At 32.2% G+C, this 21,797-nt stretch overlaps 2 protein-coding genes across 4 annotated transcripts; one reads left to right on the forward strand and one right to left on the reverse strand.

The window, feature by feature from the left end:
- Positions 4,769–6,622, forward strand: LOC105166302 (protein LYK5-like). Its single transcript, XM_011085611.1, has one exon. The coding sequence runs from the start codon at positions 4,769–4,771 to the stop codon at positions 6,620–6,622; it is 1,854 nt and encodes a 617-aa protein (XP_011083913.1).
- Positions 6,620–15,914, reverse strand: LOC105166190 (protein DA1). Of its 3 annotated transcripts, XM_020695440.1 has the most exons (13): positions 15,288–15,914; positions 14,734–14,830; positions 14,050–14,265; positions 13,026–13,110; positions 12,400–12,589; positions 10,667–10,787; positions 9,671–9,754; positions 8,246–8,365; positions 7,926–8,138; positions 7,710–7,772; positions 7,491–7,606; positions 7,337–7,395; positions 6,620–7,157 (listed from the first exon to the last, which is right to left on the reverse strand). In XM_020695440.1, the coding sequence occupies exons 3-13, from the start codon at positions 14,212–14,214 to the stop codon at positions 6,838–6,840; spliced, it is 1,536 nt and encodes a 511-aa protein (XP_020551099.1). In that variant the 5' UTR covers positions 14,215–14,265; positions 14,734–14,830; positions 15,288–15,914; the 3' UTR covers positions 6,620–6,837. The 3 variants fall into 3 exon arrangements, with proteins under 3 accessions (XP_020551099.1, XP_020551100.1, XP_011083747.1); XM_020695441.1 differs by lacking the exon at positions 14,734–14,830 and having other exon boundaries at positions 14,050–14,255; XM_011085445.2 differs by lacking the exon at positions 14,734–14,830.

Consider the following 21,797-nt stretch of genomic DNA (forward strand, 5'->3'; position numbering starts at 1 on the left):
CTTGCATGTTTGAAAAACATAAGGAGAATTTGAATTAATTGCGAAAGCTAGAGGAAGAAGTTGAAGCAATGCTGTGTTCTCATAGATCGAGGACATAGGTTCGAATTCCACAAAATATGTATGTTTATCTGATTTTATAATTTATTTAAGGTATTATAATTTATTTATTGTTATTAGTATATATTATTTGAATTTAATTTATTGAAATGTTCATATATACCATTAGTATTTAAAAAGCAAAAATGGTAGAAGAAGAAGTTGGAATTTAATTTAATTACTTGCACAATTTTTGTGATTAATTTGATATATCTGTTCATTTTCTATTACAAATATTAAATGAATACAACATAATTAGTTTCAGTTTAAATAGAAATAATTACACTTTTTTTTCCTGAAATTTGGTGTAATTACAGGGTGGTTTGAAATTTACATCCTAGTTTTGCTTTCGTCTAACAAATAAATCATTTTATTAGTTAAAGTTTATCGAATTTGTTGATATTAACAAAAAAAAAGATAAAAATTCATATTTACTTCCGATTGACTTACAACTAATTTATTACAAGTCAAATAAATTTATTTACGATCAAATTACCTTATACATCTTCACATATTAATGCATGCAAGGAGGTATATTTTCACCATTTATAAGAGTAGTTTAGTTTGAAAAAATGTGTGTAATATGCAATAAGTCAGTAGTAACTCAATTAATGGTAAGTATCAATTTTCATTCAATTGTTTGGTTAATATTAATAAATTTAGTGAATTTTGACTAACAGAATTACTAAATATAATTTTTCAAATCGTAAGAAATATATGTATAATTACGCTAAATATCAAAAAAAAAATTACACTAAATATCTTATCCCTTTCAAATATGAGATGAGGATACACATAGTGGAAATTAACCAACTCATGCAATTTCTTTGTCAAAAATGCATTTTTTTATTTATAGAAAATTGAAATGAAGTTTACTGATGTCTCATCGATTCAAAAACTATAAATTCTAACATGATTACAGGCATAAAACGAAAAATTCAAGACTTGTTGAGCTTTCCTTTCCTGCAACGTATTGATGCGTCCGAACGAATCTAACAGGGCATGGGTGCCGGTAACGGATATGCATCCAGTAACCATGTAATTGGTCAGCCCAATAGGCGGCAGCAGCGGATTTTTATTACCCACTTGCTCTCTCATAGTCGTTTCAAGATTCCTGTCAGCTACCCGGAATCAAGAATTTCTCTGTCGTGCTTTCTGGTGAATGTGTTTTAATTTCTTGTGTGTGTGTATTTGTTTGTTTCATTTAATGATGTTAATCATATGGTGATTCTTGTGTCGTTCTTTTTTTTTTTTTTTTGTTTTTTTTTTTTTTTTTTTTTTTCTAAACGGTTGTGTATGATTATATTAATATTTTAATAAATTGAATAATATATCGTTTCAATAAATATATTTAATTTAATTTAAATGTTAAACAAATTAATTATAATAAACTTATATAAAATGAGATAACTATCCACACGTTTGGTGGTACTTAAAATCATGTTTTCAAATTTATTTACAAAATTTCAACCTTATCTACTAAACTAAGACATCATGAATACCGATTCTTGTGTATAACTGATTGTAAAATTTGTGTAATGTTTATAAATCTGCGGCATATGGAATCATTTTTGATAAATTATGAATATGTGCGAAAAAAATATAGATAGGAAAAAATTTAAAAAAAATATAAGATTTACATGGTCAAATAATTCTCTTATATGTTTCGTGGCTGCTCAAAATTGATTCCTTACTCATATACATATTTTCCTGTGAATTACATTAAAATGTTACCTATCGATTATTTGTATTAGAGCAACTATAAAATGTCATAAAACTAGAATTACCTCTGACTAAAATTACAAAGTTTGGATCCACAATTATTGAACTTGCATACAGAATTAGGGCAAACTCCATGGTCCGACAATATCACATAAGTGAAGTAAGAAAAGCCTTCGTAACAACGATTGAATTTTCTATTGTAAAGTCTATTTCATTTTCTACTCCATTCAACATACACAAGTCACGTATATAAAGTTTTTTTTTAAATAAAATATATGATGTTATTTTTGTACACGTGGTGTATGTACGTCGAATGGAGTAAAAGATGGAATAAACTTTACAATAGAAAATTCGATCCAATAATAATACTGAGTAAGGAAGTAGCAAGGTATAATTGGAATATTATGTCAATGTACTCGAACATTATCGATACCAAAAATAACAATTGAAAATCAATTATGGTCTCTCACATTATTATTTAAATTTAAATATAATATACATATTCTGGATACCTTAATTTTCAACCCAAACATAAACTTCAGTCTGAGACATGCACTGTAAACTAAGCATCCATCCACATCATCTTGACTAAGTTCTTCCTCAGGTTTTCATTCTCCGTTGAATGTTTCAAAGACATGATAACAGGTCCGCTGTCGGAATTTTGAATTCGTGGTTACCTGTTTGTCGTAAGGGCCGAGGGACCAAGTCAGACAATAATATTTTTATCATTACATCAACATAATTAAATTAGTAGAACAATTATGAGAAAGTGCTTCCCATGTCTTTATCCCCACCAAATTATCTCGTTTTCTTGTCCACATATATGAAACTTTAACTAAGACTTGCTTACTCATAGGGATAACTATAGAGATAATTAAGTAGGACAAGAATGAGTAATAATGGAAAAATTTTAATTCACATTGAATTTGGTAAGATCTAAATTAATTATATGACAGATGTAATATATTTATTGTATAATTGATGTATAATTTTAAAAAAATTACCAATCATATGATAAATGTATCACATAACTGCAAAAAAAAAGTTTTTATTGGGACGGATTGAAGTCCCATATTCATTTTTGAGATGGCATTTGAAACGATTTTGGGACAAAAGGATATCCACTTAAAAACACCCTGTAGGAAAATATTTCGGACGATTTTGAGATGATTTGCCAAAGTCGTCCCCACAATTCAGGAAGGAATTTGGGATAACCTATAAAAATCGTCCCAAAATCCGTCCAAAGGACGAATAATTGAAATATAAGTTTAGGACAGCCTTACGGACAGTTTGAGACAGCTTTTGGACATGTTTTTTTTTTTCTATTTGGAATGGAATGTCGTCCCAAACGAATACTTAAAATATAAGTTTGAGACTTACTTACGGACTGTTTGGGAAGTAATCTGGGATGGCTCTTGGGACGTATTTTTCTTTTTTTATTTGGGACAGAATGTCGTCCAAATTCTGTCCCTATTTTTAGTTTTTTTTTTTTTTTTTTATATTTTGTTGGGCGAATACTAATCGGTTGACTGAGGGTCTCCAGCTTCTTCGTCCTGTTGTTGTATGGATTCTTTAGCTGGGGCATTAGCAGGTGGTGGCTGGTCAGGGCACACCGAGATAGTTTAAAGTGAATATAAGATATTATGCCCCTCAGTTCTAACACACAAAACACATACGCACACAAACACATAAATAATGTTGGATTTATTTATAAAAAAATAAAGCAGTTAAAAACACCACCAAAGGTGTTTTTCTTAACCATTTCAAAAATAAGAGTTGATATCTCAAATATTTTAAAAGTATCGTTTTAGAGTCAGAAGTTGAAAAGCGATTTTTTCAAACGTGCGCAAATACTCCATAATTATTTCTTTGATCTATATAATTATTTTTCAATTTTTCACCTTTCTCCCCCAAACTATTTTTTCCTCTCCTTTGTTATACTTCATCTTTTCATTCAAGAAAAAACCAAAAACATAAACAATAGAACTATTATAATAAATTATTTCTTTGAATAAAGTCTGCACTATGCCATGTACTACTTAGTCTTGACATAAATTTTTTGATGGGAAAATTATCTTTTCCGTCCTTTAATTTTACCCTTCATCAGATTTAGACCTGTAAGTATGCTCGTTAACTAATGAGTTTCGTAAGTCTAAAAAATGCTAAACACATAGTCTTCCGGTAGTCGAGAATTTATACCTTTGCACGAAAAAGGTTACATAGCAGCTGGATTGTATAAATTTTTGAAAATTTTAATATTATGTGGCTAAGGCCATGACTTGGAAGCCATGTAGGACATGTTTTGAAGGAAAAAAACTTCATTTTTTCCTTGAAATTTAGAGGACTAATTAGTTAATGGGCATATTTACATGATTAAATCTAATAGAGAGTAAAACTAAAGGACGAAAAAAATAATTCTCCCTTCTTTATTCTTGGAATCATGACCCTCTAGAAACACTTGATTGACGGGTACAAATTGATGTTTACTTCACTAATTCAAAATTATTTTATTAATGATGTCTTAATTTAATAATTAAATTAAGATTTCATAATTCAGTTTGAAGATATGAATTCAAGTCCTATCAGCCAATGGATATTTGTCTAATTTTTATATGAATTTATTGTAATTTAATATTTTATAAATTTTAGTTATATTGATCAATTGATTCCACTGTGTATTGCTAAAAACAAATTAAGAATAATTCAGGCGGGGCCACGAATTTCCTGTGTCCAAACTCCAAAAGCAAACCAACAATGGAGCACCCATAAATTATTCTGAGTTTGAATTATTTCCTTCTGCAAATTCTTGACCCGTGACGAATTTGTTAAGCGCATTCTAAATTTATAATCCAAAACGCGTTTACTGCTGTAGCAAATCAACAATTTAAATTCCTAAACCCTCCCTTAATGGAGTAGATCCTCAATACTCTGATAGAGCAACACTATCAACATGAACTGGATGCTGAAAATTCTGACAGTCCTCGTTCTGTTTCCTCCATCCATCAATTCACAGCAAAACTACTCGGGAAATGCTGAGTTAGATTGTAATATCACCGATGGAAGAAAGCCACCGAAGTCGTTTCTGTACACGTGCAACGGTCGGTACACGTCTTGCAGGGCATTTCTGATATTTAGAGCAAGGTTTCCGTACAACACTTCTCCGGTTATTGCAACTCTCACATCCTCAGACGTAGCTGAAATTGAGAAAATCAATAACATTACAAGTTTCACTGTTTTCCCAGAAGGAAGAAAAGTCATTGTTCCCGTGAACTGTTCCTGTTCGGGTCAGTACTACCAAGCCAGCACAACTTACCAGGTTCCTATAGAGCATCAAACCTACTATATAATCGCAAACAGCACGTTCCAGGGATTAACAACCTGCACCTCGCTTATACATGCAAATGAGTATTCAGAGTTCAGTTTGCTGCCTGGAAACAAGTTGCTGATTCCACTCCGGTGTGCATGTCCGACGAGGGGACAAACTGCAGCTGGGACAAAGTTCTTGCTGACTTACTCGATTGGCCTTGGTGATACTCTTTATACTTTGAGTAAACGGTTCAATGTAAGTCTAACCAGTATAAGAGAAGCCAATAGTTTCTCTGATGGTTTTCATATCATTTATCCTTTCACAACAGTCCTGATTCCGCTGCCAAGTGAGCCCTCGAGTTCACATACAGTCAGTCGAAGTGATCACGTGACTACTTCATCATCTTTGCCTGCTCCAGTTGATCGGAGAAGTAGAAGAAATAGAGCTCTATCCATTGCTGGTATAGCTGCAGGGGCTCTTTCTCTGCCGATCTTGTTCGTTTTAGTCCCCATCTATCTGTTTCATAAGAAAAGAAATCAAGTTAGACAGAGTAGATGGAGAAATGCAAAGGTGTATTCTCCACAAGAATTGATTCTTGAGCTTGTGAGATTTGATCGGGCCGTTAAAGTGTTCAAATTCTCTGAAATAAAGAAAGCAACAGGGAATTTTGGAACCAAGAACAGGATAAAGGGCTGTCTATACCGTGGAACTTTCAGAAGAGAGGTTTTGGCAGTTAAGAAGAGTAATGGAAGTGCAGACAGTGAGGTGAAGCTGCTGTATCAGATAAATCACTTGAATATAGTAAAACTTCATGGTTTCTGTGAACATAAAGACAACTTATACCTTGTCTATGAGTACATGGAGAACGGCACCCTCCAGGAATGGCTGAGTAGAGGAGGATCGGAAGGTGAAAAGAGCTGGAACAAGCGGATCCATATTGCACTTGATGTGGCCAACGGACTTCTCTATCTCCACAGCTTCATCAATCCAGCATATGTGCACAATGATATAAGAAGCAGCAACATTCTTCTCAATGGAAATCTGCGAGCAAAGATTGCAAATTTCAGTCTTGCAGTAAAAGCTAACTTCAGTTGCATAACGAGAGTCGTGGGCACTAAAGGATACATGGCACCAGAATGTCTTGAGGCAGGTCCTGTTACACTCAAGGTCGATGTATTTGCCTTTGGAGTGGTGTTGTTGGAGCTGATAACGGACAAATACCCCGTTTTCCTGCAGGATGGCAGGGAAAGACTACTTTCAACAACAGTAGCAGCAATCATGCAAAGCCAGGATGCAGAAACTGAGCTCAGTCACTTCATTGCTCCTGGCCTTCGTGAAAACGGAGGAATAGAGTATGCCGTCCAAGTGGTGAAATTAAGTTTAAGCTGCTTCAGACAAGATCCTGCAGATCGGCCAGACATGGCTGAGGTTGTGTCAACGCTTCTGAAAGTGCAATTTAATATACATAAATCACTGTTGTCAAAGCAAAAGAACTAGAAAATGGACATGAATTTTATTATTTTTCTAAAAGTACATGTAAGGGAACATCCAATATACATGGTTTAAAAATGACTCCCTAGACCTATTCCAAGAACTTTTGTACTGACATACATTTCCTATAGAATGGCCTTAATACTAATACACGAAAGGCCAAGGCTGTAATTTGAGAAGATGAAGAATAAAGGAATATGTCCACAAGTTCAGCAACAAATTCAGTAAGGAAAATTTCCTGTCTCCCGAATGTGATCTAGGGTCCTCTGTAAGCCAAACTTTAGCACTGCCTGGTTACCAGCTCTGAAACCATTTCCATATACCATGGACGTATCTGTTGCAATCTGGTGTTTAAAGAAGATGCTGAGTTTCTTCTCAAAGGGAGATCTTGCTCCTTGCCTTGATGATGGGAAAGCAGAGGAAGAGGATGAGGTTGATGCATTGTTACTATCGGACATGTATAGGATCTGAGATTCCAACCACATACTAGCAAGGACCTGACAGATGCCTTCTTCAACATCTTGTCTAAGAGTTCGATAACCTTCAGAAAATGAACATATTATCAAGTGGGGAAAAAGAAAGGTAGATCGGCAGAGAAGGGGGGAAGATGAGGGTGAAGAAGAATAAAAAGAGCATATGAGAATTCACATGCTGGTTTGTCACTCTCTAGGAAAAGATATGAGAAAGAAATGAATCAAGAGAGGTTGTGAGAACAAGTACCATTAAGTCGCAGCCAAGCATGCATCATCTCATGCGCCAATATCGATCCAGTCAGTAACCTGAATGCATTAAACAATCAGGATCGGGATTATGGAGTCAAAACTAAAACTAAGATAAACTTCCAATGAGCGCATACTAACAAAAAAAAATGTACCTCGGAAGACCATATAAAATGAGTATTGCAGTCACTTCACAATGGCGAGTTAATTTATAAGGCTCCGTTCTCATGGCCATTACTCGATTTCCTCCTGTCCTTGGTCGCCTCAATATCTGGTGATCCAGAAGGTGAATAAGAGTATTAAATTAAGCCAAAATCACACACTGCAACTTCCAGAAGAGAGGAGACAGGAAAATGAAAAATGGTAGCCCTTACAGTGCTGACTGTTTGTTCCTCAGAGAGACAGAGACCTCGAGTTTCAGGCATGTGATGATGCCCCTGGCAAGAAAAGACCGAAAATCAAAGTAAATACTGCCCTTCCCATATAATCCCTCATAATCCATTCACAAGAAGAAAACTACAAAGAGACAACATCCACATTCCTGCAAATAATGTCATGCTTTTATTCATTGAACTAGAAAAACTTCTTACATGTCTCTCTCCATCCATTGCTTCATTTAGTGCCTGCCTCTCAACCAAAAGTAAAGGAACTTGCTGTGTCACTTTCATATTTAGCCCTTCAAAAAACTCTTGTATATCAAGAAAAAGGGGCTGACAGTCATCAGTATCCATTATTGCTGAATCCAGGCACTCCAAACAGAGCTTTCGACCATCATTAAGGGCAGCAAATCTTGCATCCCATGACTGGAACAAGCAAAACATCCAAATCAACTAACAGTATAAAGAAAATTTATTTAGGTTTGCTGAACAAAACTTAGGCTTGCAGAGATCAGCAGTTGGCACCAACTAACCTCCATCCGCTCACAACTACAGCATCGTGGAGTTCCATCATGCTCATGACTTGGACAGTATTTCTGGGACCAAAAAGGATGTGCCCTATATTCAATAAGACCAGCTGCATTTGTCGGGATCTGTTGAGTGCAGGTAGACAGAAATATTAAACCTTCTCAAAGGAACGAGATAGAGAAACAAGTATTTTCACTCAGAAAGAAGTAAACAGATGGAAAAGATACAATATAAAATGATAAGAACTGATCTACGGGTAGAGGATTCACAGATTAAGAAGGCACTGGAACTCAAAGTAATAGGCTATCATATTCACATATTCAAGAAGGCATAGCATTCAGCATATTAGGTTAACACATTAGCCTCAATTTAATCCCAAAAGTCATCAATTCGAAAATACAGCTCTTATTAGTACATGGTTAAGAGTATACTTTTTCATCCTTTTTCAATTTTTAGAGCTATTAATTTAGGAAGTCCGTCTATTCACCAAATATCCAGCATAACTAAAAAGGGCATTGTCCAACTAATGTTACCTCAATCCACAAACTTGGTAATCACTGACAACCATCCCACACAGCCCTCAAGCAGGGGCATCTCCCACACCATTGGTTCATATCACTATATCCTGATTGATGTTTCTCTTTTTTCAAATGGATTCTAAACCGAAAGTAGTAATAGAAGTATTTAAATTGACTGGGTTAAACAGATCTTCAACAGGAACAAAATTTTAAATGCATAAATTACATATTTAGTTTAAACAAATGCAAAAGAGAAAGAATGCAATGAATATAGATTGTGAATGCAAAAAATTCATTCCTCGACTTACCAAATTGGTTTATGACGTGTGCATTTGATTCGTTTTCATCCGGTACTTCGTTTCTATCCTATCCCTATCCCCAAGTGAACATATTCCTGTGCACCAAAGCACCATTTTTATGTATTTTTCATATCACTACTTGGTATTAAAACTTCCATGTTTTTAAATGCTAGGGGAAAATTCCCTCATTTATCAACAATAATTACAAGGTCTACACTTTTCCCGCACTCCAAGACATGTTGTGCTACCTACCAAGTTAACCCAGTATCTTGATTTTGGCAGTATTTCAAAGATTAAGGGGATCCCTTTAAACTATCTTCATGTTTGAAATAAAGATTTATTTGTTCTTTTAAATTATGTACTTTGCTAGTTTTTTCTTGACTATGTGAAACCAATCACCAAATCATTTCAACCTCTAAAACTGGTAAAACAATATCTTCATTTAGTGGCTAAAAATGCATTGATATTCGAAATTATGGATTGTGGCTCCCATATGCCACATTACAAATTGGTGAAGATGTGAAATTTGAGCCTTGTAATGAGGAGAATAAGAGGTTGTAAAAGATAACCTTTAGAGACTACGACTTTGATTTCCATCGCATAAAATACTTACAAAGTGATTGCAGATATCACATTTTGGATGATATGACTCCTTGTAGCATGCTTTATGATATGGGTAGCTCCCAGACATTGAAAACTGCAGCAAGTAGATGCCTATTTAGATCCATATCCATTCATAGCACACATTAAGTATACAGAAATTAGCAAATTTGCAGCAAATCTCGAGGATTCAACAGAGACACTGTATATTTTCAGGATTTACTTACTTACCAAAAAGGAGTTGATCAGAGTTAATCTAATATCTAGTTTGTTATGTGTAAACACTATAATATAGCAAATGTCTAAACTATCAGTAACTTCAATTACTTCAGTTTAAGTTGTTGGTGCAGGAACTGAAACACAAATTACTTAAAAAAAATTATATATCAAAAAGAAATTATAGTAAGTTTGTCCTAGTACTATACAGAAAAGATAACATAACAAGGAATCTGTTTTCCAGTTAACTATAGAAAAGTTAAAATTTTTAAGGCATCTAATAAATTAGTTTCGTTAGAACTGAATTATCATCAAAAATTTCTTAAATATTAAGGTACATACTTTGCTTACTCTACTTAGATCAGTCAAAATAATTAAATTAAACATATCTCTATGCATTATTTTCAAATTAAGCCACAAGTTTAAAACCATTTCTCAGCAAAATGATGCTAGCATACACATCAAACCATGAAATTCGTTCAATCATGCAGAGACTTCAGATTAGAAAAATAGATGGCACAAATAGTCACTAGAACACCAGTACAAATTAACAATGGATAAGCTCTCTAGAGTATGTTTAGGAAAAAAGTATTATTTTAGTTCGCTAAGTATGCCTCATTTTAATTTTAGTCCGATAACTATGTCCATTTTTGTTTAGGTCCAGTAACTTACGAAATTGCTTACTTTTAGTCCTCTGGCAGATTTTCGAACAATTTTACCCCTATGAGTGCATATAAACTAAAACTGTCTTTCAAAAGTTGCATAGGTGGTTGGCAACTGAGAATTATAGTACCTCATAGTCTGATATTGGTTGGCTGCATCCATGGCATCTAAAACATTCTGGATGCCAGACAGCACTCATACAACTCAAAAATCTACCATGGCCAATTTCAGTGTTGCAACCAGCACAAATCCTAGAACGGAAAATGCAAAAGACATTAGGATTATGAAACCCAGTTACATATCAAGGAAGTATAGGTAATTGTCTTAAAATTGTATCATACTCATAAAAATTGGAAATTCAGAATCAACATGGAAAGTAAACAGATGGCTTCTAAGCAAACAGAACAGCACTAGGCAGCATCTTGCCAAATACTCAGTATGGAGTTTCAGACCAGAAGAATGATTTCATTGAAACAAAACTACGTATTTATTAACTACTGACTCAGTAGGAGACATGTTCTGGATCTTCGCCAACTAGAATTTTAACAAAAAAATTCATTCCTAAAATCCTAGTTGGTAGTTGTATTAAAATCTTATTTATAGCTAGATTTTAGTAGATGCTAAATTATACTTCCCATCCCATTATTTCAGGCGCAGTACGACTCAACAAGGAGTTTTAGATAAGAGTTGAAAAGGTGTGTTTCACTCTAGCGCCCTTAAAAGTAGTGGTTGAGATTTAGTAGTGTCTTATTATTACTTGAACTGAAAACGACAATCTTAAGAATTTTTTTTAAGTCTAAGGAAATTGGGTTTTATTCTGGAACATCCAAGAAAAAAATAAAGCAATAAATTTTGCAACATGGGGAGCATATAAAGGAGCATGGCAGTGGGTCAGGTATAGGACAGTTTTGTTAAAACCGGGACCTGTCCCTCTAAGATTTTTATGGACTAACCCACTTCATAATTTTAAAATTAAGAATATTTAAAAATTCTAAATTTTAAAAGATAATATCACCAAAACTTTCTAATATTAGAAAATAATATCTCTAACAAAACTACAAAAACAAATTTATATGTATATATTTTAGTTTTTGAAACATTAACATTACAAATATACTTATCATTCATATATTTTAAAAGTTTAAACTATATTTGTTAAATTTTAAGAGCATTGTATCGCTATTTTATATGCGTGTATATATATTGTACAAGTATTTATCGATATATATATATATAACATCAAGAGCCATATATAATAAATTTTAAAAATGGGTAACAATTTAATCCAGTTGGTTCTAAGTCAGGCACTCAGGCTACGTCCAAACATTAAAACTCAAGATCAACCCCAAAACCCATTTATATATTTTCAGAACCCGTCCCAAGCGTGGTGGGTTCAGCGCCGCCGGCACCCCCCTCCCCCCCAAAATAAGGCCACAGTATAAAGGAAAATTATCAATCCAAAAAAGGTGCCTAGGATAAACAAATGGATAGATATAGAAAAGCATACAAGGATTGGAAATACAAGATTTAAGGAGGGATAATAAATGTAGATATGAAGCCAACTTCTGCACAAGATGACCAGTGACAGTCCTGCTCTTTACGAACTTAAGAAAACCATGATATGGAATCATGCTTCCTCGTGTTGCATAAAATAAATCAGAAGATTAGCAGAACAGATAAAATAATGCAGCAACTAGAAAGCAAAGGTTCTGGAAAACATTGAAGAATGTAGGCATAAAATCTTCCAGTGGAAAAGCAAAGTCAATATTGGAACTCAAAACATTTTTAGCAAAATATCATCATCAAGTCAAAAGGAGACATGATTATACAAGAAGTCCAGTAATCATCAAGAGTATCATGTACCTGAGGCTTGTTGAATACGGGAAAGGTATAGGTTGGTAAAAGCTGTCACTTCCATATCCATAACCATTTCCATATCCATTTCCAATAGCACTGTCATTTCGACTCCCTGAGTCTGGTGGGGACTCAACGTTCAAACTCTCCTGAAGTGCCCTAGCAAGTTGTTCATCTTCTTCCAGTTGTGGTTCACTATCTATCCATACACAAAGTTACTCAATAGTGAACTGGTATATATATAACAAAATGACAAAAAACTTGCTGAGGAGAAGAAAGTAACGAGGATATAAGACTCAGCTAGAATTTCAACTAGTCACCGTATGCAAACAGATTTTAACTAATTGTATATATCAAGAAAAAACAGCTCTTAGTATAGCCACAGTTGAAAAGTTATCTGAAAACTCAATTATACAAGGGCCAAAAAGTTGTATGGAAAACTATTCCAAAAGGTAAATAGATAAATTTCTTAGATGTAGCTAAAAGATAAACTTTGCAAATGAACATTTGTTAAATCCATATATACAATTTGTGAAAGACATTAGGATTTCATGCGTATGTATCACCCAGGCCCCTAATAAATTATAGTTCCAAGACTAATTATTAAATTATATAACCATGTTCCAAGAACTCACCAATCACAGTATTTCCTCTCTGTTCTTCTTCTGCAAGAGATAATGCAATAGCACGGTCTATTTCTTCAAGCTCTGACCATGAATCCTATACCATTGTTCATCCACGAATAAGCTTTTCAGAGAAAAGAAATCTAGCAAAGAAATGAAATAATCAATTGTAGAAGAATCATCAGCATCCTCTCAGCCTATTCAATTAAAATGCCACTTTATAAGACCTGTAACCATTCTGCACATACGTGCCTGAATTGAGCAGAGCTCAGATATCTGCAATATCCTTAAGCTGATTATATACTCTATAAAATTCTCTGCCCCACCGCAGTGTGAGCACATCCTCCAAGCAGATTAATGGCACTATATATCTGTTAATCCAAGAAAACCCCATCTCCTTACAACGGGAACTAAGATATCCCCAGGCAAATATACCATATTCATTCTGGCACTTGTTTATAGGTGCATCTTTAAGCATTTATGTAGATATAAGCATATTGGGTAATGACTAACTGTACATCACAAGTATTTTGATATCCTGGGGCACTAACGTGTGTGATGTAGACATCAGTTGTCATTTCATTTCAGATGGCATAGTTGTAAGAAGAGAAAACCAGTCTAACTTAAAAACAGGCGGTCCAAGTTAACATGAATTCTGGACATGATGCTTACAAGTCAAAAAGTTAAGGCAGGACGAAGCAAATAGTAAGTTCTTTCCTGAAATAATGCCCAACTCTCTCAGACTGATTACTGAATAAGCCAATTAGTTATATGAAATCAAGTCTACTTCTCCAATCTTGACTTAATTTAAATGTTGCAAATATCAGGCTGCATGTTTTGCAACATTGACTTGGAATCTTGGAAATGAGATCTCAAACAAGTACATTTGAATTCCAAAAATCACATTGTACTGAAGTCTACAATCAGGATTCAGGAAATATGATACAGAAAAGAAAATCAGAAGACGTCTAATGAGGTTAAAACACGATTCGAGCAATCTAATGCAGGATGAACAAAGTAACCAGTAACTACTTACCCACGAAGTAGATGGATGATTTTCCACTGTATCTGCAGAAGGAAGATTTTCCACAGTATCTGCAGATGGATGATTTTCCACTGTATCTGCCCCATATCTCCAGTCATACCGCCCCTCTGAAAGTTTATCGTTTGAACCCTTGAAAATTTTACTAAGCCAGCCCATTAGAAGGAATGCAGTTGGTGCATGGTCAATGAAGCCTTAACCTGCACCAAACTATTCAATAAAGCTTTAGAAGCATGATACAAAGTTTTGAAAGATGCGAAGAGGGAAGCAGGGAAAGAAAGATAGGTAGATACAAACAGAAGAGAAGGAGGTGCTAATCCTCTCTATTTCAAATATAGACCGAACACTTGATTTTACAGGTTTTCTTCCCATTTAAGAATAACCAACTTGATACTAAACGCAAGTCTAACAAGTTTCTGCCTAAGTCCATGTAGTGTTCATTCTTGAACAAAATCTAATGATAGGGGCAATTTCTCCTTTTGAAGATGTGGTTTCATGTCCTCTAATCCTCTAAGCTATAGCAAATATGTAAATAGAGCAACAACATATTTTCAAAAATGCTTTAACTGAATTATCTTCTACAAATAAGACCTCTTCGAGTTATATTGACAAGATCAACAATTTCAGCAACAGAAGTTAACCAGCCTATGCTTTTATAGGAAGCTTATGCTTAACAACCTTTCACGTCCCTATTCTCTTAACAGCCTAAGTTCACATCTTCATTTGCTTCTTAGATATTCCAACAAAATGGATCATCCAATTTGAAGCCTGTAACCTAAATATGGTAGGATAGAATACGTCAGAACATTACTACATCGAATATACAGAATGTAGCATCCCATAATCAAGCAAACTTCATATCTAGCACCACAAGTCCTAGTGCAAATCGCAGCCTAACAGAAACAGCAAACTGGACGCAGCATAACCACAAACGACTGCATTGATTTCACAAGTTAACCACATAAAAATAGGGCAGAGCTAAGAAATTTGCAAAAGGTTTACAAACCATAACACAACTCAGCAGCAATCATTAATCTAAGAACCCAAATGCTTCAAATACCCAACAATTCAGAACTCCTTAAACCAAAGGGACAAATGTCTTTCTAATTGGCAGTCCATCAAATTCAAAAGCATGATGGCTTCAGGTCAATTGCTTTCTAAATTCAAGACAATTAGGCATCCCCTGTTTTAACTACAGACAGAAGAAATCATACATTGGAATAGTGGCTCACCTCAATATAGACCCCCAGAATCCACACGGATGATGGAAACAAAAGGCACTCAGATCATAAAAGGAGAACAAATTTGCGGAAAAGCCACAACACCAAGAACAGTTTAAAGTCACGGAAGAAACCCTTTAATGCTTTCAACCCAAAAAAGAATCTCCGGAGCAGAAATCAGAGATAAAAATTCAATAAAAATCAAGAATTTTTTCCTCCTCAATCTCCCCTCAAAAAGAAAACAAAAAGAAAAAAACTCGCAAACAAGATGATGAACGCACAGAAATCTCTATTTCCAAATAGCCCACCAAGAATCCAAAAACATATCTTGTGGGGAATTCTTACATACCAAGAATACTCATTAAATGCATGATTTTCAAAGTCAAATAGAGACAACACATATTCTATATAACATATGCGCAAAATCAAACCCCCAAACACGTTTGACTAAGAAACATCAAACGCAGTTGGGCATTTTTCTTGAGTGGTTGGAATTGGAATGGTTAGAGGCACAACAAGAATGTGAATATATATGTCACGTGGGTCTGTTTTTTCCCTTTCCTCTTTTTTCTTTTTTGCAAAAGGACACGCCAAAAGCTTACGCGAAGAAAACACCAGCAGAGACAGAGAGAGAGAGAGAGAAAAGAAAAAGAAATCCAAGAAAAAGGTTTGCTCTTTCGAAATTGTGGGGATGGATGGAACTGGAATACGAATATTTGATAGTGGAGGACCGAATCACCAACGCAATAAAGAAAAGCCCCCTCTTGTCTCCAAAACAATTTAAGACATGTTTGTAATATTTTCTATTTTTGTAATGAAAATAAATTGTGTATAGTTCATTAAATTCACCGCATCCAATCGAATCAAAAGATTTAGTTTATTCAGTATAATTTTATATTTGGTATGAATATATCATATGTATTAAATACCTTTCTTTTTCAAAAAAAATTATGTTATATATATTATAGTTATACATATAGTAAATAAAAAAATTATATATAAATATATAAGATATCCTTAAAAAAGTCGGTTAATTCAGTTAAAAAATCAAATCAATTTGAATTTTGTTTGTTTTTTACCAAATTGAATAGGACAACTCAGTTCGATATTTGGTAAATAATTTTTGCGGTTTGGTTTGGTTCGGTTCGATTTTACCGAATGAACACCCTTATGTGAAATAAGTACAGAAAAAATTATGAGTTAACAATAGTTTCCAAAACAAAAGTTAGAATGCAAAATTTTGAAGTTGGAATATTCGAAATCAGTTTAATATTTATAATTTTAATAATAAGTTGCAAAAATTGTAAAGAACTGCATATTATAATTTTTGCCTTAAATAAATACAAATACTTTAATGACAACTTAATTTTTGAGTGAATAAGTCAAATTGATATTCTGTTCGTAAATATAATTTTTTATATTATTTGACTCTTTTTTTAATGCTTACTTTCGAAAGTAACTTTTCGTATAATTTCTTATATCGTTTGACTCATTTTCAATTATATTAAACTACAAAACTATATACAAATAGTTTTTTTTTTAAATTAATTCAATTATTTTATAAGAAATTATGCAACCAACTGATCAAACTAAACCTTATTATAACTATGCGTCAAAGAGCACTCAGCCCATTTACATAACTTAGTTTTTTATTATATTTATTTGATTAAATAAAAGAATAAAAAATAAAATGAATAGTTAATCAAGACAAAATGAATTAATATTATATATGCATGAATAAAAATTATTCAGCGTGTTAATTAATTAAAAAAATGAATATATTGTGAATACGTAAATGTGCTTAAAGATACTTTTTATTAATAAATATTACGTCAACAAAAATAATTACTCTAAAGTTTTCACTCTTAATAAATAGTATAAATAAGGATTAAAGGTAATTTTCGTCCCCTAACTTCAAATCATTCTTGTTTTAGTACCCTAAGTTACTAGAGTTCCATTTTAGTCCCGTAAAACTGAAAAAATCTAAATTTTGGTACAAATTTGATCCGAAAGTTGAGTCACTCGCCGGAAAAAGTCACATGCCAGGCATGTGACTTTTTAAATTGGGGTTTGCATTGTGATTGACCATCCTAAAAGGCTTAAAGGCAATTTTCATCCCCTAACTTCAGGCCATTCTCATTTTAGTCCCCTAACTTCAAGTCATGTCTTCACCACATTATTTTTTTCAGCCAATCACAATGCAAGCCCCAATTTAAAAAATCACATGCCTGGCATGTGACTTTTTTCGGCGAGTGGCTCAACTTTCCGACCAAATTTGTACCAAAATTGATATTTTTTCAGTTTTACGGGACCAAAATGAAACTCGAGTAACTTAGGGTACTAAAACGAGAATGGCTTGAAATTAGGGCGAAAATTGTCTTTAAGCCGTATAAATAAATAGTCTAACAAGATTTTGCATTGGAAGTACATGTTCATTGGATCTTTGTCCACTGTTTATTTTAAATGTAAGTTATTTTTAGTTACTAAATAGTAATTATTATTATTATTATTATTATTATTACAATAATTAATCATTTATAGTAATGTAACTCAATGCATTTGAAAAACAAAAAGCGTAATTTTCTAAAATCGGATGTTAGGAGGACAATTTATAATAAACCAAAAGTAGCAATATTGAAATACAATAAAGATGAAGGGGAATGATGATTGTTAATTTTTTTTATTACACTAGCCATCACGACACATCGTTTTTGTGTGCACATAATGCATAACCTTCTATATTCTAAATATATTATAAATAAGAGTAAAATATATAAATCAATGCATTACATTAAGGGGGAAAAAACTAATTATCAGTTAATATAAAATTTAAAAAGTTGGATAAATTAGTTATCAGTCAAAGTGCATCTCTGGCTTCAAAAAAAATTGGTGCGTCGATGTTATTAACCGCTATTTATGAGTCTGCATTTTCTTTTTTTATTACAAAATTGAAAAGGTAAGAATGAGATCCTATAAATCCATCAAAAAAATGTTGGCCGAAATTCTTACCGTTGACTTGTTGTCGTCAAAAATCAAGATATAATCAAAAAAATCAATATATAAATCAGAACATATATTTAACCCCACCAAACATCTTAACAAGTACGCCATACTTGATAATAAATAATTACCTGCAAAGAGTAATGACTATTTGTAACTATTCATTTTACATCAAGAAGCCGTTTTTCATTATAGTACCCCCTTTAATTATAGCATATTGGACTATAAAAAGTGTAGATAATTATGTAGTGCCACGCATGCAAATGGAAGGGAATTTACTTGATAAAGCAATAATTATGGACCTTAATTTTTTCTTTAAATGGGGCAATAATTTTTTTTACAAAAATAATTGTAATTGAGTTATTTTAATTAATAATAATTCATCGCATTAAATTAAAAATAATATATATATTTAAAAGGGGTAATTGATACCTATGGATGAATTTGGATCAGAATTAAATAAATTTAGGAATAGAATAAAGATAGAAAATGAATGGTTTAAATTTATTGTTCCGAACAAACAAAAAAGTTTCAAATAACTTATTTATATGTTTGGTGGATAATAATGAAATTTTACGGGAAAAAAAGTATATACACACAAATTGTTATATAAGAAATATTATTTTAGAATATTAAATTAATTATAAATTTACAATATATAGTTTTGAATGTTTTCATGTATTAGATACCCAATACTTATTACTTACAAGGAAAATAGAGATCAAATATTACATATATTTATCTTATATTTATATTGTAAATATTTAATAAAATACATAAAAGTATGTAATCACTATAGTTATAATATATTTTAATAAAATATTTAAGTATTAAACATATTCATGTTAATGTATAACACATATATAAATATTTTGTTATTCATATTTATTATATTTAAAATAATATATAATTTTGTGATTATAAAATCTTATAACTATAATTTTTATTTAAATCTTATTTAGCAAAATATAAAATAAATAATTTATTCTCAATCTATTGAGAATCGTTAAAACCATAGGGGGGTAAGGAACGACTAATCCCATACTTGTAAGAACAGGCGTTCATAAACACAACTATTTCGACTGACCAATAGTTAAAAATATACGTATGAAAGGTGAGATGAATATTATACTGTTTTAAAGTAACTACTCTGGTACATAAAATGTAGATTTTCTAAAATATCATTATTTTATTTTATTTTTTTTATAAATAACTGTCTTTTTTAAATAATTATTTCTTTCAATAAATATCTAAACCTAGACAAAAAGTTTGGTGTGGTGGCCAACTTGTCTATATATATTTGATTATATCTAAACCATTTGAACCTATAATTTTCAAGGTTTAAAAGTCTATACCCTTTACTTGACCAAGCTAATAATAATCAAATTAGCAGTCTTGACACACTCCATATGTGTATTTAAATTTATTTATATTAAATGGTTATAATCCATCGCGTTTTAGTCTAGCGATTAAAATTGAGATTTTATAAACAAATTTGAGGTCTTGTGCTTGAGTCCCATCAGACACGTGGGTATTTTTTTTACTTATATAATTTAATTTATCGTGCTTGAGAATATTTATATATTAATTGAATTAATATATTGCTCAATTTATAAAATATTAATATAATTATATAATGTATATGGCTTAAAGAGAAAAGGGTTGTTTTGTAAAAATAAATATAAGTATATTGAGGACATTATAGTCTGGACTTATAGAGGATGAGCCCATAAAGAGGGGATTGTCCAGACTTTCCATGGACTGGGCCTACCCTTTTAATTGAGCCAGGAAGGTGTTCGGCCCAATTTTATGACCTTTGCTGGAAATGGAACGTGCTCACCTTTCCAACTTTAAAATCGGGTAAATTACGACAAACTCTCGTAAAATTTGGAATAATTATAAATATTTTTTTGGTTATTTAAATTTTTTTTTAATTTTAATGACAATCTAATAATTAGCCCAATTTTGCTAGTCTTCGTTAGGTTTTCATTCACATTCTTTTGTGGTGGACTCACTAAAATGACATTATAAATTATAAATTATAATATTACTTATTTTTTTTTTAGAAATTTTTTTCATTTTTTTATGGATTGATTTTTTTTAATAGTTTTCATCCACCTCCTCCATTATTTTTTTATAAATTTAAAATTTTTTTAAGAAAAATAAAAATGCAGCAAGAGCAAAGTTGACGATTCTAGACCTCCATTCAAAAAATCACATAATTACATCAAGCATTAGGGGTGTATTTATAATTTTTTAAATAATAATATGATATTAATAATTATGTCAAATCTTATAACAACTCATTCTAACTTATACTTTAAAACTTTATTAAAATATTTCAATAGTAATATCAAAATTATAATTTTTTAATTAATAGTATTTTATCCTAATGGTCAGATTTGAAATTCCACAGTATATAAGTATAAAAATCATGAACTTGGATCATATCAGATATAGGAGTGATTTTTTACTTTGATTAAATAGTTACAGAAAAATATATGAAATTATAAATTAACATGTATTGATATAATTATTGATTTTATTAAATCTCTTTAATTTCTTTGATTTGCATGAAATTCTCAAGTATCCCAGCCTACCAAGAACAAGAAATTCCTACAAAGTTAGGGGTCAAATTATAATTACCAAAGTCTTATGTCCCACAAATAGTAGTGACTTTGCGGATGTAGGTGCCGCATACATCACATGAGCAAGTCATAATCAATTGAGAGGTAGATAGAAACTTTATTGATCACAAGATTCACAAAATTAATTATAATATATTTGAATTTTGAGGCATTTTTTTCCAAATAAATCTCATTTCTATAACCACTTCTTACTACACTTATAATTTAATTATTATTATTTTATATTCCATAAATTTCATCATGTTAAAAAATAAAATAAAATTCATAGTGCCTAAACACGATACTTCAAATGACCACTCTGAAAACACGACAAAATAAAATTAATTTAACAATATTCACTGCATTAGCAATCTGTCGTAACTTCAAATTCAATATTGAACTCACTACAGCATTAAAGTACGTTGAAAACGACCAAATTTTAAAAAGTAACGTAAGTTTTAAAGTTGTTTTTTTTGTCCTTTTTTGTAATTTTTTCAAAATAAAAGGAGCAAAGAGAGAGATTCTATCTTTCCACTTCAGTTTTGTACCCATCCCACTATGGCTTTTTCCTCCCAGAAAGTGACCTACTGAAACTCTCCAACTTTAAATTGCAGATAAAATATGCAAGTTGGGGGGTCTTTGAGCAATTTCCGTTTCTTGAGGGGTCTAAGTAGAATAATGAGCTTTCAATTTGACCCCTATGGTGGGCCGGGCTTTTGCAATTATTTGAAGCTGTAGTGTAGAGATGGACCGTTGAATTGACAGGTGAGGGTTTGCATACAAGTCCCTCATAAATGAAAATCTTATGTATATTTTACAATCATGCCCTCCAATGAATTAAAATTTTGTCACCACGCCTACGTCCTTTAATGCCACTATACACTAAAAAAAACAA

This window comes from Sesamum indicum, linkage group LG7 (assembly GCF_000512975.1).
Source record: "Sesamum indicum cultivar Zhongzhi No. 13 linkage group LG7, S_indicum_v1.0, whole genome shotgun sequence".
NCBI lineage: Eukaryota > Viridiplantae > Streptophyta > Magnoliopsida > Lamiales > Pedaliaceae > Sesamum > Sesamum indicum.

Bases quoted from the DNA above. Each gene is read 5' to 3' on its own strand.
- LOC105166302 (XM_011085611.1), top strand. From the start codon at position 4,769: ATGAACTGGATGCTGAAAATTCTGACAGTCCTCGTTCTGTTTCCTCCA.
- LOC105166190 (XM_020695441.1), bottom strand. From the start codon at position 14,214: ATGGGCTGGCTTAGTAAAATTTTCAAGGGTTCAAACGATAAACTTTCA. The intron at 8,139-8,245 runs GTTAGTTGGTGC...TGCTTGTTCCAG, and splicing joins GTAGTTGTGAGCGGATGGAG to TCATGGGATGCAAGATTTGC. The intron at 7,396-7,490 runs GTACATTTTTTT...TAATGCATTCAG, and splicing joins ATTTTATATGGTCTTCCGAG to GTTACTGACTGGATCGATAT.